The 23417-nt window shown below is 44.9% G+C and overlaps 1 protein-coding gene across 2 annotated transcripts in view; it reads left to right on the top strand.

Moving 5' to 3' along the window:
* The window catches only part of nagpa (N-acetylglucosamine-1-phosphodiester alpha-N-acetylglucosaminidase), a 141377-nt gene that overhangs the window by 59929 nt on the left and 58031 nt on the right, over positions 1–23417 (top strand). For both annotated transcript variants that reach the window (XM_070894405.1, XM_070894412.1), the window contains one exon: positions 21582–21721. In XM_070894405.1, coding sequence (XP_070750506.1) covers positions 21582–21721 — 140 coding nt within the window. The remainder of the gene's footprint in view (positions 1–21581; positions 21722–23417) is intronic.

The following is a 23417-nucleotide window of genomic DNA, read 5'->3' as shown; positions in this document are numbered from 1 at the left end:
CTTTATTTACTCTATCTAAACCCTTCATGATTTAAAACACCTCTATCAAATCTCATCTTAGCCTTCTCTGCTCTAAGGAGACCAATCCCAGCTTCCATCCATCTAACTGTAATCACTCATCTATTAAATCACTTTTCTACCCTCACCAAAGCCTTCACGTCCTTCCTAAAGTGTGATGCCCAGAATTGGACACACTACTCCAGCTGGGGCTGAACTAGTGTTTTATATAGGTTTAGCATAACTTCATGGCCGTTGTCCTCTGTGCCTCTATTTATAAAGCCCAGGATCCCGTATGTTTTATTAACTGCTTTGTTAACCTGTCTTGACATCTTCTAAGATTTGTGCACAAACACCCCCAGGTCTCACTGGTCTTGCACACCCTTTAAAATAGTACCATTTAGCTTGTATTGTGTCGTCTCATTCTTCCTACCGAAATGTATCACCTCACACTTTTCTACATTGAATTTCATCTGCCACATGTCCACCCATTCCACCAATCTGCTTATGTCCTCTTCAAGTCAATTACTATCTTTCTCACTGTTTACTACACTTTCAAGTTTTGTGTCAGCTGCAAATTTTGAAATTATGCTCTGTATACCCGCCAAGTCCAAGTCTTAATATATATCAGCAATGGTCCTAATACTGAACCCTGGGGAACGCCACTGTGTACCTCCCTCCAGTCTAAAAAAAACAGCCGTTCACCACAACTGTTTTCTATCAGTGAATTTTGGATCTATGCTGTTACTGCCCCCTTTATGGACTTCAATTTTGCTAACAAGCCTAATATGTGATACTTTATCAAACACCTTTTGAAAATCCATATACACAATATTATCTGCACTGTCTTCGTCCACTTTTCTATTACCTCATCAAAAAAACTTAAATCTAGTTAGTCATGCATGATTTTCCCTTAACCAATCAGTGCTGGCTCTCCTTTATTAGTTGATGCTAGTCCAAGTGGCTGTCTTGGATTATTGTTTCTAAAAGCTGTTCCATCACCGATGTTAAACTGACTGCCCTGTAATTGCTAGGATTATCTTTCTCCCCTGTTTTGAACATGTGTAACATTTGCATTCATTGAACTATTGATGTTTATGTTTATAAAAGATTTTGGGGTTCCTTTTTCTGTTGCCTATTAATTTTTTCTCATACTTTCTTTTTGCACTTGTATCCTTTTCAGTTATCTCTGCGCTCTCTGTATTCTACCTGGTTTTCAGTTGTATTCTGAATCTGACGTTGGTCATAAACCTCTTTTTTATTCTAACATCTATTTCCTTTGTCATCCAGAGAGCTCTAGCTTTGGATGCCCCATCTTTCCACTTTATGGAAATAGGCTTAGTTTGTACCCAAACTAATTTCTTCTCTGAGGGTCGTGAATCTTTGGAATTCTCCATCCCAGAGAGCTGTGGAAGCTGGGTCATTGAATATATTTAAGATGGAGATAGACAGATTTTTGAACAATAAGGGAGTCAAGGGTTATGACGTGCGGGCAGGGAAGTGGAGTTGAGGCCAAGATCAGATCAGCCATGATCTTATTGAATGGCGGAACAGGCTCGAGGGCCCAAAAGGCCTACTCCTGCTCCTACATCTTATGTTCTTAGAAACTATCTCTACCTTGAAGGCATTCCTTTGCTCATTTACTGTTTTTCCTGGCCAATCTTTTTTTCCAGTCCCCTGTGCTAGATCCCTTCTCAGATCATTGAAATTGGCTCTCCCAGTTGGGTATTTTCACCATTGATTTTTCTTTGTCCCTTTCCATAACTACTTTAAACCTAATGATATGTTCACTGTTACCCAGATGTTCTCCCACTGAAATACATGCCACTTGTCCTACTTCATTCCTTAGACCTAGATCCAGCACTGCTTCATTCATCGTTGGGCTAGAAACTTTGAATAAGTTCTCTTGTATGCATTTTGGGAATTTTTCACCCTCCTTGCTCTTTACTCTGTTTCCCCCCAGTCTATGTTAGGGTAATTGAAGGCCCGACTATTAGTACTACTATTACTACTATTATGAGGTATAGTAACATTAATGGTGCTTCTACTTTTCATTTTTAGCTTAATTTTTACTTTGGATATCAGGGTAAGAACCTGGATGAAAGTAACAGCTCATAATCTCATAGAAAAATGAGCATTTTACTTAGGAAACAAGTTACCCTTGGCGTTATGTGCATATGGAGAACAAATTTTCTCATCCATTGTGGGATGGTAATTTTCTTTTATAATAAATAATTACAGATATTTATAATGCCTTGGTATCAAAGTGTATCTTGAAGAATATTGGTTTTAACAGGACAATCATGTATGTTTCAACATTGATACTGTACCTTTTGCCCAAGCCTAATGTGTGTTCAGCTTTGGATTACTTGGTTATATTGTTCAACTTCTGCACTCTCCCTCCACTCCCTCGTCAAGCGGCCGGCAAGCTGATCTGCCCCAGGACATGGCTAGTACTGACCTGTTTTGGGTGCAAGTAATTATGAGAACTTCGGGTATATTCATCAGCCAGTATTTCTCTTTTGCTTCTTTCAAGAAAGATACTGATGTCTTTTCAGCTACTCCCTCTGGCTGTGATTTGAGATCAAAAGAGCACTACAATGTTGATGCACTACAATATCACCCCTCACTACAAATGTAATTTCATTTTCAATACTGGGAAGTAAATTTCAGTGGAGTAGAATTTGTTGAGTTTGATCTGGGATTAGATTCTGAAGTCAGTTTTCAGCTATATTCTGGAATCTATGAAAGTTTTACTAAAATTGAGTCACTTTTTACGTGATCAAACTTGAGAAAAGTTGATCAATTAGGTGATTAAAATGATGGAATTGACACAAATAACCATAAAGCTAATTATCAAAATATAGGAATAATATTTCAGAATATTATTTGTGAAGGTTAAGTATGTCGACAATAATTTAATTTGCCAAAATACACCATTGTTGAATGTCATTACTATTGACATTTTAATATTAAAAATATGCCAAATACAAAATTATACCTTGAAATGCATTTTTTTTTTAAATGAACTTTAAAGTGGAGTATTACAAGACTGACACTTCCCCAGTCGCAGTCTGAAATTGACTGCATGTTCCCTCTCAGCCATCTGATTCTATTTCCTAGGCAGCATGTGGTACAGTTAACAAAATAATCAGCTCTCATTTGTCTCATGTCAACTGACTTGCAGGTTGGGCTTCCTGAATTAGATTAATTTCCAATTGTAAAAATGCACTATTTATCTATGATTAGATGTCTAGCATCTATGGCATCCATCATGCCTCCATGTCACATTTGCAAAGTATATGTAACACTTGCACATGATTGGTTTGAATATCATATTCACAACAGTAACACAAATGGTACTACATCAAAATTGAAGTCATAAATCTATTTTAATTAAAAGAAATCTGTCATTGTTTGCTGATCTTGATAACTTAGCTTCTTCTCAAAGGAGAAGCTAGGATTTACAAGGAGCTGATAATCTAGAGACAGACTATCCTAAGCTGTGGCTCAGTGGGTACCACCCTCGCCTCTTAGTCAGAAGCTTGTGGCTTCAAGTCCCACTCCACAGACTTGAGCACAAAAATCTAGGCCGACATTCCAGTGCAGTGCTGAGGGAGTGTTGCACTGTCGGAAGTGCCGTCTTTTGGATGAGACATTAAATCTACTCTCTCAGGTGGACATAAAATATCCAATGGCATTATTTTGAAAAAGAGCAGGGGAGTTAACCCCGGTGTCCTGGTCAATATTTATCCCTCAATCAACATCACTGTTGTATATGTAAGCTTGTATATACCTTGTACAGCCACCAGAGGGCTCATCCCCTGGAGTCCCAAGGGATCCCACAATCCCTTGGGAGCACAGGTACTTAAGGAGATCTCACAGGCTGAAGAGGCACTCTGGAGACCTGCAAAAAAAAAGAGACTGAGGTCACACTTTACTTTGAGCTCACAGTGTCCAGTCAGACTCTTCATTCATACATAACAACTGGTGACGAGATACAGATGACGAACCCAATGATGCAGAGAACAGTGGGCACCCTGGAGAAATTCTCGGAGGGAGATGATTGGGAAACCTTTGTTGAGCGACTCAACCAATACTTCATGGCCAACGAGCTGGAAGGAGAAGCGAACACTAACAAACGAAGGGCGATTCTCCTCACCGTCTGCGGGGCACCAACGTATGGCCTCATGAAAAATCTGCTTGCTCCAGCGAAACCACAGAGAAATCGTACGATGATTTGTGCACACTGATCCGGGAGCATCTGAACCCGAAGGAAAGCATTCTGATGGCGAGGTACCGGTTCTACACCTACAAAAGGTCTGAAGGCCAGGAAGTGGCGAGTTATGTCGCCGAGCTAAGACGCCTTGCAGGATATTGCCAATTTGAAGGACATTTGGAGCACATGCTCAGAAACTTTTTTGTACTTGGCATTAGCCATGAAATGATACTTCGCAAACTTTTGACTATAGTGACCCCAACTTTGAGTAATGCCATAGCGATAGCCCAGGCGTTCATTGCCACCAGTGACAATACTAAGCAAATCTCTCAGCACACGAGTGCTGCTACAAGTACTGTGAACAAAGTGATGTTGTTTTCAAATCGCAACATACAAGGCAGGCTCCACATGCCTGCAGCTGCATGTCTGCCGATGACTGAGTCCACCATCAAGGGTGATGAATGCAAGGCCATTAACACCTTGTTGGCGCTGCGGGGGTGATCATCGCTTCCATTCATGCCGCTTCAAAGGGTACGTTTGCAAGGGCTCTGGAACAATGGGACATCTCCAATGTATGTGCAGGTGAGCTGCAAACTCTGTTAATCCTGCAAACCACTATGTTGCAGAGGGGGACAGATCCACGGCGGATCACGACGAACCAGAGCCTCAGACTGAGGAGGCAGAGGTATATGGGGTGCACACATTTACCACAAAGTGTGTCCCGATGATGCTGAAGGTTGAATTAAATGGACTCCCAGTGTCAATGAAGCTGGGCCTGGGCACGAGCCTGTCCATTATGAGTAAAAAGACTTTATAAAAATTGTGGTGCAGCAAGGCCTCAAGGCCAGTCTTAACTCCCACTCGCACGAAACTGAGAACTTACACAAAGAAACTGATTCCCGTAATCGGCAGTGCTACTGTAAAGGTCTCCTACGATGCAGCAGTGCACAAGCTACCACTCTGGGTGGCACCGGTGATGGTCCCATGCTGCTCGGCAGGAGCTGGCTGGGAAAGATACGCTGGAAGTGGGACGACGTCCGAGCGCTCTCGTCCGCTGATGACACTTCATGTGCCCAGGTCTTGCCAAACAACTTCCCTTCACTGTTCGAACCAGGCATCGGGAAGTTCCAAGGAGCAAAAGTGCAGATTCACCTCATTCCGGGGGCACGATCCATCCGCCACAAGGCGAGAGCAGTACCGTACATGATGAGAGAAAGGGTCGAGATCGAGCCAGACCGGCTGCAAAGAGAGGGCATAATTTCACCGATCGAATTCAATGAGTGGGCCAGTCCGATTGTTCCAGTCCTCAAGGGAGACGGCACCGTCAGAATCTGTGGTGATTACAAAGTAACTATATCGTTTCTCCCTGCAGATCAGTACCCACTACCAAAAGCTGACGACCTTTTTGTTACGCTGTCGGGTGGAAAGACGTTCACGAAGCTGGACTTGACCTCAGCCTACATGATGCAGGAGCTAGAGGAATCATCAAAGGCCCTCACCTGCATCAACACACACAAAGGTCTCTTCATTTATAACAGATGCCCATTTGGAATTTGATCAGCCGCAGCGATATTCCAGAGAAGCATAGAAAGCTTACTGAAGTCGGTCCCGCGCACGGTGGTCTTCCAGGACGACATCTTGGTTACGGGTCGGGATACAGTCGAGCATCTGCAGAACCTGGAGGAGGTTCTTAGTCGACTCAACCGCGTGGGGCTCAGGTTAAAACGCTCGCAGTGCGTTTTCCTGGCGCCTGAAGTGGAGTTCCTGGGGAGAAGAATCGCGGCGGACGGCATCAGGCCCATCGATTCGAAGACGGAGGCAATCGAGAATGCAATGAGGCCACAGAACATGACGGAGCTGCGGTCGTTTCTAGGACTCCTGAACTACTTTGGTCATTTCTTACCGGGTCTCAGCACACTGTTAGAACCACTGCACGCCTTACTGCGTAAATGAGACGAATGGGTATTGGGCAACAGCCAAGAAAATGCCTTTGTTAAAAACTAGAAAATTGTTATGCTCAAATAAATTGCTTGTCTTGAATGATCCATGTAAGCGTTTGATACTAGCATGTGATGCGTCGTCGTACGGCGTCGGGTGTGTATTGCAACAAGCTAATGATTCTGGGAAATTGCAACCAGTTGTTTATGCATCCAGAAGTCTGTCTAAGGCTCAGAGAGCTGACAGCGTGATTGAAAAAGAAGCGTTAGTGTATGTCTATGGCGTAAAGAAAATGCATCAATATCTGTTTGGACTAAAATTTGAATTGGAAACTGACCATAAGCCACTAATATCCCTGTTTTACGAGAGTAAGGGGACAAATACTAATGCGATGGGCGCTCACGTTGTCCATATACAACTACGCCATCCGCCACAGGCCAGGCACAGAAAACTGTGCCGATGCTCTCAGTAGGCTGCCATCGTCCACCACGGGGGTGGAAATGGCGCAGCCCGCAGATTTAGCCATAGTTATGGAAGCATTCGAGAGTGAGCAATCACCCGTCACAGCCCGACAAATTAGAACCTGGACGAGCCGGGACCCCTTACTGTCCTTAGTAAAAAAAATTGGGTGCTTCACGGGAGCTGGTCCAGTGTCCCAGTGGAAATGCAGGAAGAGATAAAGCCGTACCAGCGGCGCAAAGATGAAATGTCTATACAGGCAGACTGCCTTCTGTGGGGCAATCGGGTAGTGGTCCCCAGAAGGGCAGAGACACCTTCATCAATGACCTACACAGTACCCACCCAGGCATCGTAACGATGAAAGCGATAGCCAGATCCCACGTGTGGTGGCCCGGTATCGATGTGGACTTGGAGTTCTGTGTTCACAGATGTAACATATGCTCGCAGTTAAGCAATAACCAGGGAGGCACCACTAAGTTTATGGTCTTGGCCCTCCAAACCATGGTCCAGGGTCCATGTCGACTATGCAGGCCCATTTTTGGGTAAAATGTTCCTTGTGCTTGTAGATGCGTACTCCAAATGGATTGAATGTGAGATAATTTCAGCAAGCATGTCCGCTGCCACCACTGAAAGCCTGTGGGCCATGTTTGCCACGCACGGACTAACTGATGTCCTTGTGAGCGACAACGGGCCATGTTTTAACAGTGCAGAGTTCAAATATTTCATGACCTGTAACGGGATCAAACATGTTACATCTGCCCCGTTCAAACCAGCATCCAATGGTCAGGCAGAGAGAGCAGTACAAACTATCAAGCAAGGCTTGAAGAGGGTAACGGAAGGCTCGCTGTATACTCGCCTATCCCGAGTCCTGCTTAGCTATCCCACGGGATCCCACTTGCTGACTGGGATTCCACCTGCTGAACTGCTCATGAAAAGGGCACTGAAAACAAGGCTCTCATTAGTTCACCCTGATCTACATGAACAGGTAGAGAGCAGGCGGCTTCAACAAAGTACAGATCATTATCGCGCAAATGTGTCACGCGAAATTGGAATCAATGATCCTGTATTTCTATTGAATTATGGACAAGGTCCCAAATGACTTCCCGACACTATTGTGGCCAAAGAGGGGAGCAGGGTTATTCGGGTCAAACTCTCAAATAGACTCATTCACCGGAAACATTTGGACCAAATCAAACTCAGATTCACGGACTATCCTGAGCAACCCACTTTGGATCCTACCTTCTTTGACCCCCCCCCCCCCCCCCCCCCCCCCGCAACATACACACCAGTGGCAACCGACACCGCAGTTGACCACGAAGCAGAACCCATCTCCCGCAGCAGCCCAGCAGGACTCACCACACCAGGCAGCTCAGCGAGGGCCCAACAATCGATTCACCAAAACCAGCATTTGCACCAAGACGATCAACCAGGGAAAGACAGGCCCCAGATCGACTCACCTTGTAAATAGTTACACTGTTGACTTTTGGGGGGGGGGGGGGGGGGCGGCGGGGTCAGTGTTGTTGTGTATGTAAGCTTGTATATACCTTGTACAGCCACCAGAGGGCTCATCCTCTGGAGTCCCAAGGGATCCCACAATCCCTTGGGAGCACAGATACTTAAGGAGGCCTCATAGGCTGGAGAGGCACTCTGGTGACCTGCAATAAAAAACTACGGTCACACTTTACTTTGAGCTCACAGTATCCAGTCAGATTCTTCATTAATACATAACAATCACTAAAACCGATTATCTGGTGATTATCACATTGCAGTTTGTGGGAGCTTGCTGTGCGCAAATTGGCTGCCGCTTTTCCTACAACAGTGACAACACTTTGACTGGCTATAAAGAATTTGGGGCTCTGGTGGTCGTGAAAGGCCCTACAGTTTTGAAAGAGGTAGCGATCGAATGGTTGTCATCTTCCAAAATTCCATAGGTTCAAGAATGGATTGGAAGGTAGCGTCTTTTCTTTCTTGAAGCAAATGGAGTACACGGTGACCTTAGGAACAGGCCATGTTAAACATAGCATGTTAAATATGCATTCTTTTAAGGCACAAAAAACCCACAAGAAAAGTAGTCCAACCGTGGCTAAAAAGAGAAGTTAAAATTAGTATTAGATCAAAGGAAGAGTCTTATAGGCCCCAAGTTTCGCCATGATTTGCTCCTGATTTTTAGGAGCAATTGGTGTAGAACGGATTATCTTAGAAATCGGAATTCTCGCCATTTAGTTTGCTCCAGTTCTAGTCAGTTAGAACAGTTTCAGTTTGGAACAAAAAAAATTTTTTAAAAGGGGGCGTGTCCGGCCACTTACGCCTGTTTTCAAAGTTTCGTCAGTGAAAACTTACTCCAAACTAATTTAGAATGGAGTAAGTGAAAGATTTTTGTACGCTCGAAAAAACCTTGTCTACACTTTAGAAAATCAGGCGTAGGTGGGAGGGGGGAAGGGAAGTCATTAAATTCTACAATCAATCCTTAGTTATACTTATACAAATATTATACAAATAAATCAAACCTGAATAAAAATGTATAAGCAAAGAAAATATAAAATAAACCATCTTCCGACCTGTGTGAAACAGCAGCAGCATTCGAACTGCTGTGCTTCAGGCAGGCCTTTCATGTTGGAGACAGGCAGGGGTGTGGCGTCAGTGTCTCGACGGCAGCGGTAGATGGGAAGCAGCCTTCGAGCTGAGCTGCGGTGCTTGAGGCAGGTCTTCATTCCCCGCGAAGATGCAGCACCCGGACGGACTTGAGGCCATTCGGCCATGGGATTGCAGCGCCGTCAGTGGCTGGCCGGGAGCTGAAGAATGAACACAGGACACACGCAGCTGATTAAGATTCTTTAGGCCGTTCGGCCACGCTTATGGGGCAGCGTCAGTGGCTCGAAGGCAGCCGAAGAATCAGGAGTGGAAGGACGGACGTGAGGCCATTCGGCCATGAGATAGCAGCGGCGTCAGTGGCTGGCCGGGAGCCGAAGAAAGAACACAGAGGGCACACGCAGCTGATTAAAATTCTTTCGGCCATTCGGCCACACTTATGGGGCGGCGTCAGTGGATCCAAGAAACAAATCTTCACTTTTTCTGCAGTCCTTTTAAAAATGGCTGAGTGCCAATGTTTGTTTGAGCCTGCGCATGCACGCACGCTCCAATGCACACGCGCAGTGTTGCTGGCACCACGAAGGCTAATTTAAATTGTACCCGCCCCCTGCTACTTAGAAAATTGCCGCGTGTGTTAGGCTCCGCCCCCTGCTGCGAAGAGCGCGCCGCGCCAAGCAGACATGGAGCTCGAGAATATCGGACTTTTTTTTAAGCGCAGTTTTCGGCGCGAAAAACAGGCGCCCAGCTCGGAGGTGCACCGTTTTCGCCGCGGGACGAAACTTGGGGCCATGATGTTGCCAAAAAGAGTAGTAAGCCTGAGGATTAGGAGGACTTTAGAATTTAGCAAAGGAGGACCAAGAAATTGATAGAGAGGGAAAATAGGATATGAGAGTAAACTAGCGAGAGATATAAGAACAGACTGTAAAAGCTTCCGTAGGTATGTAAAAAGGAAAAGATTAGTGAAAGTAAATGTGCATCCCTTATCGGCTGAGACATGAGAAATTATAATGAGGAATAAGGAAATGGCAGAAAAATTAAACAAATACTTTGTGTCTGTCTTCACGGAAGAAGACGCAAAAAACTTGCCAGAAATCGGCGAACGAAGGGTCTATCGAGAATGAAGAACTGACAGAAATTAGTATTGGTAAAAAAATGGTACTGTAGACATTAATGGGACTGAAAACCAATAAATCCCCTGGACCAGATGGCCTATATCCTAGGCTTTTGAAAGAGATGGCTATAGAAACAGTGGATTCATTAATTGTCATCTTCCAAAATTCCATAGATTCTAGAATGGTTCCCGCGGATGGGAAGGTAGCAAATGTAACCCCACTATTTAAGAAAGGAAGGAGAGAGAAAACGGGGACTATAGACCAGTTAGCCTGGGAAAATGCTAGAATCTATTATTAAGGACGTGGTAACAGGGCACTTAGAAAATAATAATAGGATTGGGTAGAGTCAATGCGGATTTATGAAAGGGAAATCATGTTTGACAAAACTGTTGTCGAGTTTTTGGATGTGTAACTAGCAGAATGGATAAGGGGGTCCAGTGGAAGTGGTGTATTTGGATTTTCAGAAGGCATTCGATAAGATGCCTCACAAGAGGTTATTAAACAAAATTATGGCCCATGGGATTGGGGGGGGGTTATATACTAGCATGGATTGAGGATTGGTTAACGGACAGAAAACAGAGAGTAAGAATAAACAAGTCATTTTCAGGTTGGCAGGCTGTAACTAGTGGGGTACCGCAAAGTTCAGTGCTAGGGCCTCAGCTATTCACAATATTTCATTGAGGGGACTAAATGTGATGTATCCAAGTTTGCTGATGATACAAAACTAGGTAGGAATGTAAGTTGTGCGGAGAATGCAAAGAGACTTCAAGAGGATATAGACAAACTAAGTGAGTGGGCAAGAACGTGGTAAATGGGATATAATGTGGAGAAATGTGAAGTTATCCACTTTGGTAGGAGAAATAGAAAAGCAGAGTATTTTTTAAATGGTGAGAGATTGGGAAATGGTGTGCAGAGGATCCAGGGTGTCCTTGTAACGAACTACTGAAAGTTAACATGCAGGTACAGTAAACAATTAAGAGAGCAAATGGTATGTTGGCATTTATTACAAGATCTTTTGAGTAAAAGAGTAAAGAACATACATAAGAACATAAGAATTAGGAACAGGAGTAGGCCATTTCGCACCTCGAGCCTGCTCCGCTATTCAACAAGATCATGGCTATCTGGCCGTGGACTCAGCTCCACTTACCCGCCCGCTCCCCGTAACCCTTAATTCATTTATTGGTTAAAAATCGCTCTATCTGTGATTTGAATACATTCAATGAGCTAGCCTCAACTGCTTCCTTGGGCAGAGAATTCCACAGATTCACAACCCTCTGGGAGAAGAAATTCCTTCTCAACTCGGTTTTAAATTGGCTTCCCTGTATTTTGAGGCTGTGCCCCTAGTTCTAGTCTCCCCGACCAGTGGAAACAACCTCTCTGCCTCTATCTTGTCTATCCCTTTCATTATTTTAAATGTTTCTATAAGATCACCCCTCATCCTTCTGAACTCCGAGTAAAGACCCAGTCTGATCAATCTATCATCATAAGGTAACCCTCTCATCTCCGGAAACAGCCTAGTGAATCGTCTCTGTACCCCCTCCAAAGCTAGTATATCCTTCCTTAAGTAAGGTGACCAAAACTGCACGCAGTACTCCAGGTGCGGCCTCACCAATACCCTATACAGTTGCAGCAGGACCTCCCTGCTTTTGTACTCCATCCCTCTCACAATGAAGGCCTTCCTGATTACCTGCTGCACCTGCAAACTAACTTTTTGGGGCCGGCTCCTCACAACTTGAGCCGCCTCGGGGAAATCCCCTCCGTGCCTTTCAGTTCCGCGCGGAGGGGTTTCCTGTACGGGCTGCTCCTGCACGCCCTCAACTTTGCCATCCTCGCCGGCCGTCCGGACACGCCATGGCGTACCATCTTGCCGTCCGGAGGAGGCGGGGGTCCCCGATGGAGGGCACTCTACGCAGGGGTCCTCCCACTATTCATCGGGGACTTGGCCTCGAGGGTGGTGCACGGAGCAGTGCCGTGCAATAAATTTTTAAGCCGGTTCACGGACTCCCAGGCCGCCTGCAATTTCTGCGGTCTGGAGGAGTCCGTGTTCCATGTTTTTATTGAGTGCACGAGGTTGCAGCCCCTGTTGCATTATTTGAAGGGGCTGCTCCTGAAATTCTGGCTGCACTTCAGTCCCACTCTCCTGATCTTTGGGCACCCTGTGCGGAGGGGAGCGGGTAGGTCCGAAGGCCTCCTCGTAGGACTGCTCCTGGGCACGGCCAAGGGTGCCATCAGCCGGTCCAGGCAGCGGGCGGTCGAGGGGGTCGTTCAACCTGACTGCCTGCCTCTCTTCCGCTCTTACATCCGGTCCAGGGTGTCCTTGGAGATGGAGCACGCGGTGTCCACCGGTACGCTCGCGGCCTTCCGCGAGAGGTGGGCACCGGAGGGACTGGAGTGCATCATCACGCCCGGCAACCAAATTTTAATTTGATTTTACGTTTTAAAGTTTAATTTGTTTTCATTGCCGGTGCTTTTAGTGTCCCCCTCCCCTTTTATAGGGGGCACTGGAAAAATGTGATTTTAGCGCCCAAAAAAAACCCCAAAAAATGAAAAACACAAAAAAAAAAGGAAAAAAGGGCCTTGTAAATGTCTGGTGTGTCACCCAGGTCGGGTGGCACGGTTTAATGTTTTATGTTTTTGCAGGTAGACTCAAAGAGTTTCATGCACAAGGACCCCCAGGTTCCACTGCACCGCAGCATGTTGTAATTTCTCCCCATTCAAATAATATTTCCTTTTTACTGTTTTTTCCAAGGTGGATGACCTCACATTTTCCGACATTGTATTCCATCTGCCAAACCTTAGCCCATTCGCTTAACCTATCTAAATCTCTTTGCAGCCTCTCTGTGTCCTCTACACAACCCACTTTCCCACTAATCTTTGTGTCATCTGCAAATTTTGTTGCACTACACTCTGTCCCCTCTTCCAGGTCATCTATGTATATTGTAAACAGTTGTGGTCCCAGCACCGATCCCTGTGGCACACCACTAACCACCGATTTCCAACCCGAAAAGGACCCATTTATCCCAACTCTCGATCCATGCTAATACATTTCCTCTGACTCCGCGTACCTTTATCTTCTGCAGTAACCTTTTGTGTGGCACCTTATCGAATGCCTTTTGGAAATCTAAATACACCACATCCATCAGTACACCTCTATGCACCATGCTCGTTATATCCTCAAAGAATTCCAGTAAATTAGTTAAACATGATTTCCCCTTCATGAATCCATGTTGCGTCTGCTTGATTGCATTATTCCTATCTAGATGTCCCGCTATTTCTTCCTTAATGATAGCTTTAAGCATTTTCCCCACGACAGATGTTAAACTAACTGGCCTATAGTTACCTGCCTTTTGTCTGCCCCCTTTTTTAAACAGAGGCGTTACATTAGCTGCTTTCCAATCCGCTGGTACCTCCCCAGAGTCCAGAGAATTTTGGTAGATTATAACGAATGCATTTGTTATAACTTCTGCCATCTCTTTTAATACCCTGGGATGCATTTCATCCGGACCAGGGGACTTGTCTACCTTGAGTCCCATTAGCCTATCCAGCACTACCTCCCAAGTGATAGTGATTATCTCAAGAACCTCCCTTCCCACATTCCCGTGAAGACCGAAGCAAAATAATTGTTTATGGTCTCAGCCATTTCCACATTTCCCATTATTAAATTCCCCTTCTCATCTTATAAGGGACCAACTTTTACTTTAGTCACTCTTTTCCGTTTTATATATCGGTAAAAGCTTTTACTATCTGTTTTTATGTTTTGTGCAAGTTTACCTTCGTAATCTATCTTTCCTTTCTTTATTGCTTTCTTCGTCATTCTTTGCTGTCGTTTAAAATTTTCTTAATCTTCTAGTTTCCCACTAACCTTGGCCACCTTATACGCATTGGTTTTTAATTTGATACTCTCCTTTATTTCCTTGGTTATCCATGGCTGGTTATCCCTTCTCTTACCGCCGTTCTTTTTCACTGGAATATATTTTTGTTGAGCATTATGCAAGAGCTCCTTAAAAGTCCTCCACTGTTCCTCAATTGTGCCACCATTTAATCTGTGTTTCCAGTCTACTTTAGCCAACTCTGCCCTCATCCCACTGTAGTCCCCTTTGTTTAAGCATAGTATGCTCGTTTGAGACACTACTTCCTCACCCTCAATCTGTATTACAAATTCAACCATACTGTGATCACTCATTCCGAGAGGATCTTTTACTAGGAAATCGTTTATTATTCCTGTCTCATTACACAGGACCAGATCGAAGATAGCTTGCTCCCTTGTAGGTTCTGCAACATACTGTTCTAAGAAACAATCCTGTATGCATTCTATGAATTCCTCCTCAAGGCTGCCCCGTGTGATTTGATTTGACCAATCGATATGGAGGTTAAAATCCCCCATAATTACTGCCGTTCCTTTTTCACATGCCTCCATTATTCCCTTGTTTATTGCCCACCCCCACCGTGAAGTTATTATTTGGGGGCCTATAAACTACGCCCACCAGTGACTTTTTCCCCTTACTATCTCTAATTCCACCCACAATGATTCAACATTTTGTTCATTAGAGCCAATATCGTCTCTCACAACTGCCCTGATATCATCCTTTATTAACAGAGCTACCCGATCTCCTTTCCCTTCTTGTCTATCTTTCCGAATTGTCAGATACCCCTGTATGTTTAATTCCCAGTCTTGGCCCCCCTGCAACCACGTTTCTGTAATGGCCACCAAATCATACCCATTTGTAATGATTTGTGCCGTCAACTTATTTACTTTATTTCAAATGCTGCGTGCGCTTAGGTAGAGTGTTTTAAGACTAGTTTTTAAACCATGATTTTTAGTTTTGACCCCTCCTGCAGCCCCTTTATATTCATACATATTGTCCCTTCCTATCACCTTGTGGTTTACACTTACCCCAGTGCTACTCTGCTCTGTTGCCTCCTGCCTTTTGCATTCTTTCTTGGGGTCCTGTTCATCTGAGCTCTCGCCCACTCTAACTAGCTCAGAGCCTTCTCCTGGCTTCCGAATACTCATTGCATTGAGGCTCCGAGATTTCATGCTTGCCTTTTTATTACACTTAGACCCTTTAGAATTTTGCTGTACAGTGGCCCTTTTTGTTTTTTGCCTTGGGTTTCTCTGCCCTCCACTTTTACCCATCTCCTTTCTGTCTTTTGCTTTTGTCTCCATTTTGTTTCCCTCTGTCTCCCTGCATTGGTTCCCATCCCCCTGCCATATTAGTTTAACTCCTCCCCAACAGCACTAGCAAACACTCCCCCTAGGACATTGGTTCCGGTCCTGCCCAGGTGCAGACCGTCCGGTTTGTACTGGTCCCACCTTCCCCAGAACCGGTTCCAATGCCCCAGGAATTTGAATCCCTCCCTGCTGCACCACTGAACAAGCCACGTATTCATCTGAGCTATCCTGCGATTCCTACTCTGACTAGCTCGTGGCACTGGTAGCAATCCCAAGATTACTACTTTTGAGGTCCTACATTTTAATTTAGCTCCTCGCTCCTGAAATTCATCTCGTAGGACCTCATCCCTTTTTTTACCTATATCGTTGGTACCAATGTGCACCACGACAACTGGCTGTTCACCCTCCCTTTTCAGAATGTCCTGCACCTGCTCCGAGACATCCTTGACCCTTGCACCAGGGAGGCAACATACCATCCTGGAGTCTCAGTTGCGGCCGCAGAAACGCCTATCTATTCCCCTTACCATTGAATCCCCTATCACTATCGCTCTCCCACTCTTTTTCCTGTCCTCCTGTGCAGCAGAGCCAGCCACGGTGCCATGAACTTGGCTGCTGCTGCTCTCCCCTGATGAGTCATCCCCCTCAACAGTACTCAAAGTGGTGTATCTGTTTTGCAGGGGGATGACCGCAGGGGACCCCTGCACTACCTTCCTTGCACTGCTCTTCCTGCTGGTCTTCCATTCCCTAGCTGGCTGTGGACCCTTCACCTGCGGTAAGACCAACTCGCTACACGTGCTACTTGCATTATTCTCAGCATCGTGGATGCTCCAGAGTAAATCCACCCTCAGCTCCAATTCCGCAACGCGGACTGTCAGGAGCTGGAGGCAGATGCACTTCCCGCACACGTAGTCGTCAGGGACACCGGAAGTGTCCCTGAGTTCCCACATGGTACAGGAGGAGCATATCACGTGACCGAGCTCTCCTGCCATGACTTATCCCTTCGATACACTTAAATTGGCAACAACAATGTTAAAGTTTACTCACTGTTATCGAAGAGAAAAAAGAATAACTACTTACCAATCACCAGCCAATCTCTTACCCCCTTGGCTGTGACGTCACCTTTCTGTTTCTTTCTACTTCTTTTTTGCCTTCTCCCTTTAGCTGCACAGGCACACCTTTATAGGCCTCTCGCCGACCCCGACTCACGCCTCAGCGACGCACCTCCCGACTGCTGATCTCGCGGCCTTTATAGGCCTCTCGACGAACCCAGACTCACGCCTCAGCGACGCACCTCGCGACTGCTGATCTCGCGGCCTTTATAGGCCTCTCGCCGACCCCGGACTCACGCCTCAGCGATGCATCTCCCGACTGCTGATCTCGCGGCCTTTATAGGCCTCTCGCCGACCCCGGACTCACTCCTCAGCTTACTGCATCTTACTGCAATTATATAGGGCCCTGGTGAGACGACACCTTGTGTACAGTTTTGGTCTCCTTACCTCAGGAAGGATATACTTGCCATAGAGGGAGTGCAATGAAGGTTTACCAGACTGATTCCTGGGATGGGGGGGATTGTCCAATGAGGAATGGACTAGGCCTATATTCTCGAGAGTTTAGAAGAATGAAAGGTGATCTCATTGAAACATGCAACACTCTTACAGGGCTTGACAGGGTAGATGCAGGGAAGATGTTTCCCTGGCTGGGGAAACCAGGGGTCCAGAACCAGGGTCACAGTCTCAGAATAAGGGGTTGGCCATTTAGGACTGAGGTGAGGAGAAATTTCTTCACACACAGCGTGTTGAATCTTTTGAATTCTCTACCCCAGAGGACTGTGGAAGCTCAGTCCTGCTCCTATTTCTTATGTTCTTGTACATTTAAGAACAGAAGAAATAGGAACAGGAGCAGGCCATACGGCCCCTCGAACCTGCTCCGCCATTCATAAGATCATGGCTGATCTGATCATGGACTCAGCTCCACTTCCCCACCCGCTCCCCATAACTCCCTATCCCCTTATCGTTTAAGAAACTGTCTATTTCTGTCTTAAATTTATTCAATGTCCCAGTTTCCACAGCTCTCTGAGGCAGCGAATTCCACAGATTTACAACCCTCTGAGAGAAGAAATTTCTCCTCATCTCTGTTTTAAATGGGTGGCCCCTTATTCTAAGATCGTGCCCTCTAGCTTTAGTCTCCCCCATCAGTGGAAACATCCTCTCTGCATCCACCTTGTCAAGCATATAAATTGGCCAGAAAAAGCAGCAAACCTGAGGACTGGGAGAAATTTAGAATCCAGCAGAGGAGGACAAAGTGTTTAATTAGGAGGGGGACAATAGAGTATAAGAGGAAGCTTGCTGGGAACATAAAAACTGACAGCAAAAGCTTCTATAGATATGTGAAGAGAAAGAGATTAGTGAAGACAACCGTAGGTCCCTTGCAGTCTGAATCAGGTGAATTTATAATGGGGAACAGAGAAATGGCAGACTAATTAAACAAATACTTTGGTTCTGTCTTCACGAAGGAAGACACGAATAACCTTCCAGAAATACTAGGGGACAGAGGATCTAGCGAGAAGGAGGAACTGAAGGAAATCCTATTAGTCAGGAAATTGTGTTAGGGAAATTGATGGGATTGAAGGCCGATAAATCCCCAGGGCCTGATCGTCTGCATCCCAGAGTACTTAAGGAAGTGGCCCTAGAAATAGTGGATGCATTGGTGATCATTTTCCAACAGTCTATTGACTCTGGATCAGTTCCTATGGACTGGAGGATAGCTAATGTAACACCACTATTTAAGAAAGGAGGGAGAGAGAATACGGGGAATTATAGACCGGTTAGCCTGACATCGGTAGTGGGGAAAATGTTGGAATCAATTATTAAAGATGAAATAGCAGCGCATTTGGAAAGCAGTGACCAGATCGGTCGAAGTCAGTATGGATTTATGAAAGGGAAATAACGCTTGACAAATCTTCTAGAATTTTTTGAGGATGTAACTAGTAGAGTGGACAAGGGAGAACCAGTGGATGTGGTGTATTTGGACTTTCAAAAAGCTTTCAACAAGGTCCCACACAAGAGTTTCTGGTGCAAAATTAAAGCACATGGTATTGGGGGTAATGTATTGATGTGAGAACTGGTTGGCAGCCAGGAAGCAGCGAGTTGGGATAAACGGGTCCTTTTCAGAATGGCAGGCAGTGACTAGTGGGGTGCCGCAGGGCTCAGTGCTGGGACCCCAGCTATTTACAATATACATTAATGTTTTAGATGAAGGAATTGAGTGTAATATGTCCAAGTTTGCAGATGACACTAAGCTGCGTGGCGGTGTGAGCTGTGAGGAGGATGCTAAGAGGCTGCAGGGTGACTTGGACAGGTTAGGTGAGTGGGCGAATGCATGGCAGATGCAGTATAATGTGGATAACTGTGAGGTTATCCAATTTGGTGGCAAAAATGTGAAGGCAGAATATTATCTGAATAGTGGCAGATTAGGAAAAGGGGCGGTGCAACAAGACCTGGGTGTCATGGTACATAAGTCATTGAAAGTGAGCATGCAGGTACAGCAGGCGATGAAGAAGACAAATGGCATGTTGGCCTTCATAGCTCGGGTATTTGAGTTTACGAGCAGGGAGGTCTTACTGCAGTTGTACAGGGCCTTGGTGAGGCCGCACCTGGAATATTGTGTTCAGTTTTGGTCTCCTAATCTGAGGAAGGACGTTCTTGCTATTGAGGGAGTGCAGCGAAGATTCACCAGACTGTTTCCCGGGATGGCAGGACTGACATTTGAGGAGAGACTGGATCGACTGGGCCTGTATTCACTGAAGTTTAGAAGAATAAGAGGGGATCTCATCGAAACATATACATTTCTGACGGGACTGGACAGGTTTGATGCAAGAAAAATGTTTTCGACTGTTGGGGAAGTCCAGAACCAGGGGTCACAGTCTAAGGATAAGGAGTAAGCCATTTAGGACTGAGATGAGGAGAAACTTCTTCACGCAAAGTTGTGAACCTGTGGAATTCTCTACCGCAGAGAGTTGTTGATGCCAGTTTGTTAGATATATTCAAGAGGGAGTTAGATATGGCCCTTGTGCCTAAGGGATCAAGGGGTCTGGAGAGAAAGCAGGAAAGGGGTACTGAGGTGAATAATCAGCCATGATCTTATTGAATGGTGGTGCAGGCTCGAAGGGCCAAATGGCCTACTCCTGCATCTATTTTCTATGTTTCTATGCCCCCTCATAATCTTATACATTTCGATAAGATCACCTCTCATTCTTCTGAATTCCAATGAGTAGAGGCCCAACCTACTCTACCTTTCTTCATAAGTCAACCCCCCTCTTCCCCGGAATCAACCTAGTGAACCTTCTCTGAACTGCCTCCAAAGCAAGTATATCCTTTCCTAAATATGGAAACCAAAACTGCACGCAGAATTCCATGTGTGGCCTCACCAATACCTTATATAGCTGTAGTAAGACTTCCCTGCTTTTATACTCCATCCACTTTGCAATAAAGGCCAAGATACCATTGGCCTTCCTGATCACTTGCTGTACCTGCATACTATCCTTTTGTGTTTCATGCACAAGTACCCCCAGGTCCCGCTGTACTGCGGCACTTTGCAATCTTTCGCCATTTAAATAATGACTTGTCATTGTTATGCTAGAATGTAATCATTTAATAATTAGTCAGCTGGCTGGTCGGGCAGGAGCAGTTGAATGGGTCACTGGAAGGACTCCAACTTGTGATGCTATTTCCCTCCAGGCGGTTATTTCCCGCACTGATACTGACTAGGTTTGTGAAATTGAACACTTTCAGCTCATTTGGGACCTGAAATTAATCTTAACTGCTTTCTGGAAATTCTGTCCCAGATCCTGAAAGAAAAAGAATTGCAGGGCTACAGGGATAGGATGGGGGAGTGGAATTAGCTGAGGTGCTCTTGTAGAATGCTGTAACCATTCTATGATAGCTCTGCTTTTGCAGCAGGTAGCTTTATTAAAGGTAAATGCTTTACAACTGTTTGGGAAAGCAATCAAGATATAAACACTCCCTCATTATTATAAAATACATTTTGCCAGCTGTTCATTACACTTGCCCACAGACGTTCTATGGGATTTTGCACAAGAAATTGCTGTAAAGTAGAAAGCTAAAACGGCATGGCACCCTCTATAGGAGATCTGGAACCTGTGTGACAAAAAGCAACTATGTATGTCCTTAAATAATCAGATTGAAGAATCGTTAATGACCAGCAAACCAGGAAATGTCAGTTAGAATATTTAATTCAATGTCAAATGAGGTACAGAAAGTGAAATAGAAAGGGAAAAAAAGATGGGATCAAGAGAGAGCGATAAGAGACGATGGATATATTTTTTTTAAATTTAAAAACGGCAACAATTAAAATCTAAAGGAATGCGACTCCACACTTGTAAAAGTTAGTTTTTAGTGCCAAAGAGGTTGTTTGGTTGTAATTAAGACTTATCTTACCATTGAAAATGTATTTACAATACAATGGACAAACCCTAACTTTTTCTGGCAAGTTTAGTGAGTCATCTCACTTTAGTACTGCAAATTCACACTGTTCCATGAATTTCAATGCTGAGTCTCTCAATAAGATACCGATATAGCACAGCTTCTGGATAAAGAGGGCAACTCGGACAGTAACTTACTGATTTACGTGTTTAACTGCACATGTGCAGTTGCTGTCCGATTTACACTTTAATAATGGTGAGCGCTGTTAGCCTCACTATTATTTTGACACCAAAATACAGCCCATTGTTCGTTGCATAATATACTGCAGCTATCGTTATAAAACCACATACTCAATTTACTGAGTATTTCCAAAATAAAAATGTTACTGCTAGAGGCATTTTTTAATATAGTTTCTTTGTTGATAGGCTTCATTCTATAAAATCTTATTCCTACATTCTAGTCATAACTATACAGTATTGCAAAGGCTAGTAACAGTTTATAATTTTGCCTGTGATTATATTAGTGTTGTAGATGCTGTTTACAATAAGCTTTTTTCCTAATTAGCCTTACCAATTAAAATGTGTAGAGTAGATATAAAATGAAACCAATGTATTGTATTAGAAATTTTAATCATAATTCTCAAATATTGACAGATATCTGTCAGAAGAGGATGTCCTGGATAAAGAAAATCCATTTGTTCAACTAGTGAGTGGAGTAATATGGCTCCTGCGAAATGGCACTATTTATATTAATGAGAGCCAATCGGCTGAGTGTTCAAAGACCCAGGAAACAGGTACAGTACAAGAGTCAAAATCCATGGTTTAATGAGTAAAGACAATAAAAATGTGTTTAGAAATGTTGCAGTGAAATCCAAATTTATTGCATTGTTCCAAAAGCAAAGAATTACAAACTCTCTAGCCTTTTTTTTGTTCACCACAAATATTTCTGTGATGCTGCATTTAATTCTGATCAAATAAAACATTTTAGAGCAATGTGAACTATTTATTTTTTAGAAGAACAGTTATGGTTTTTGAGCATGCATTTTAGCTTTGGGATGTGACACAAACAGTATTCCGGTGCTGCAGTCTCAATGCTGTGCAACAGTTTACATCACAGTTGATTAAGCAGAAATCAGTATTAAACATTAAAATTGCCAATTATTTCAAAAATTGCTGCAAACAGTTTTTATTAGCACTTTGTTTTGCATCGTAAGCATAAATTTCCACAATAACCCTTTATTCCCACTCTCAGAAATCACAGAAGAAATCTAAATTGAGATCTTTATGGATGTTTACTCTGATACCTGGTTTGGAGCATATATAAAGGCCTACAAACTACTGTGTGCAATATGAATGTTTGAACTCATTTGGAATCATAGATTGGTTACAACACGAAAGAAGGCCATTCAACCCATCCAGCCCTTGCCGGCTTTCTGCAAGAGCGCTTCAGCTAGTCCCTTTCCCCGTAGCTACGGGGGAGGGAATCCCTGCTGAGGCATTGAAGTATGGCAGAGAGGCACTGCTGGCACGAATACATGACCTGATCTCTCTCATCTGGAGGGAGGAGAGCATGCCGGGGGATCTCAGCGATGCAGTAATCATGACCACTTTAAAAAAGGGGACATGTCCGTTTGCGGCAACTACTGAGGAATCTCCCTGCAATCAGCCACTGGGAAAGTCATCGCTCGAGTCCTCCTCAACCGTTTTCTTCCCATGGCCGAGGAGCTCCTCCCGGAGTCACAACGGACATGATTTTTGCAGCGTGACAGCAACAGAAAAAATTTCATTGTCAACCGCGAGGGTCTATGGAGCATCCTCCTCCGTTTTGGATGCCCCCAAAAGTTCGTCACCATCCTCCGCCTGCTCCACAACGACGTGCAGGCCGTGATCCTTACCAACGGATCCACCACAGACCCAATCCACGTCCGGACTGGGGTCAAACAGGGCTGCGTCATCACCCCAACTCTCTTCTCAATCTTTCTCGCCGCCATGCTCCACCTCACAGTCAACACGCTCCCCGCAGGAGTGGAACTAAACTACAGAACCAGTGGGAACCTGTTCAACCTGCGCCATCTCCAGGCCAGATCCAAGACCACCCCAACCTCTGTCATCGAGCTACAGTACACGGACGACGCCTGCGTCTGCGTACATACGGAGGCTGAACTCCAGGACATACTCGACGTATTTACTGAGCGTACAAAAGCATGGGCCTTACGCTAAACATCAGTAAGACAAAGGTCCTCCACCAGCCTGTCCTCACCGCACAGCACTGACCCCCAGTCATCAAGATCCACCGCGGGCCACTTCCCATATCTCGGGAGCCTCTTATCAACAAGAACAGGCATCGATGACGAGATCCAACACTGCCTCCAGTACGTCAGTGCAGCCTTCGGCCGCCTGAGGAAAAGAGTGTTTGAAGACCAGGCCCTCAAAACTGTCACCAAGCTCATGGTCTACAGGGCTGTAGTAATACCTGCCCTCCTGTATGGC

This window comes from Pristiophorus japonicus, chromosome 1, assembly GCF_044704955.1.
Source record: "Pristiophorus japonicus isolate sPriJap1 chromosome 1, sPriJap1.hap1, whole genome shotgun sequence".
Taxonomy (NCBI): Eukaryota; Metazoa; Chordata; class Chondrichthyes; family Pristiophoridae; genus Pristiophorus; species Pristiophorus japonicus.
Note: the sequence above shows the minus strand (reverse complement) of the source record. Positions and strands in the feature narration are given on the sequence as shown.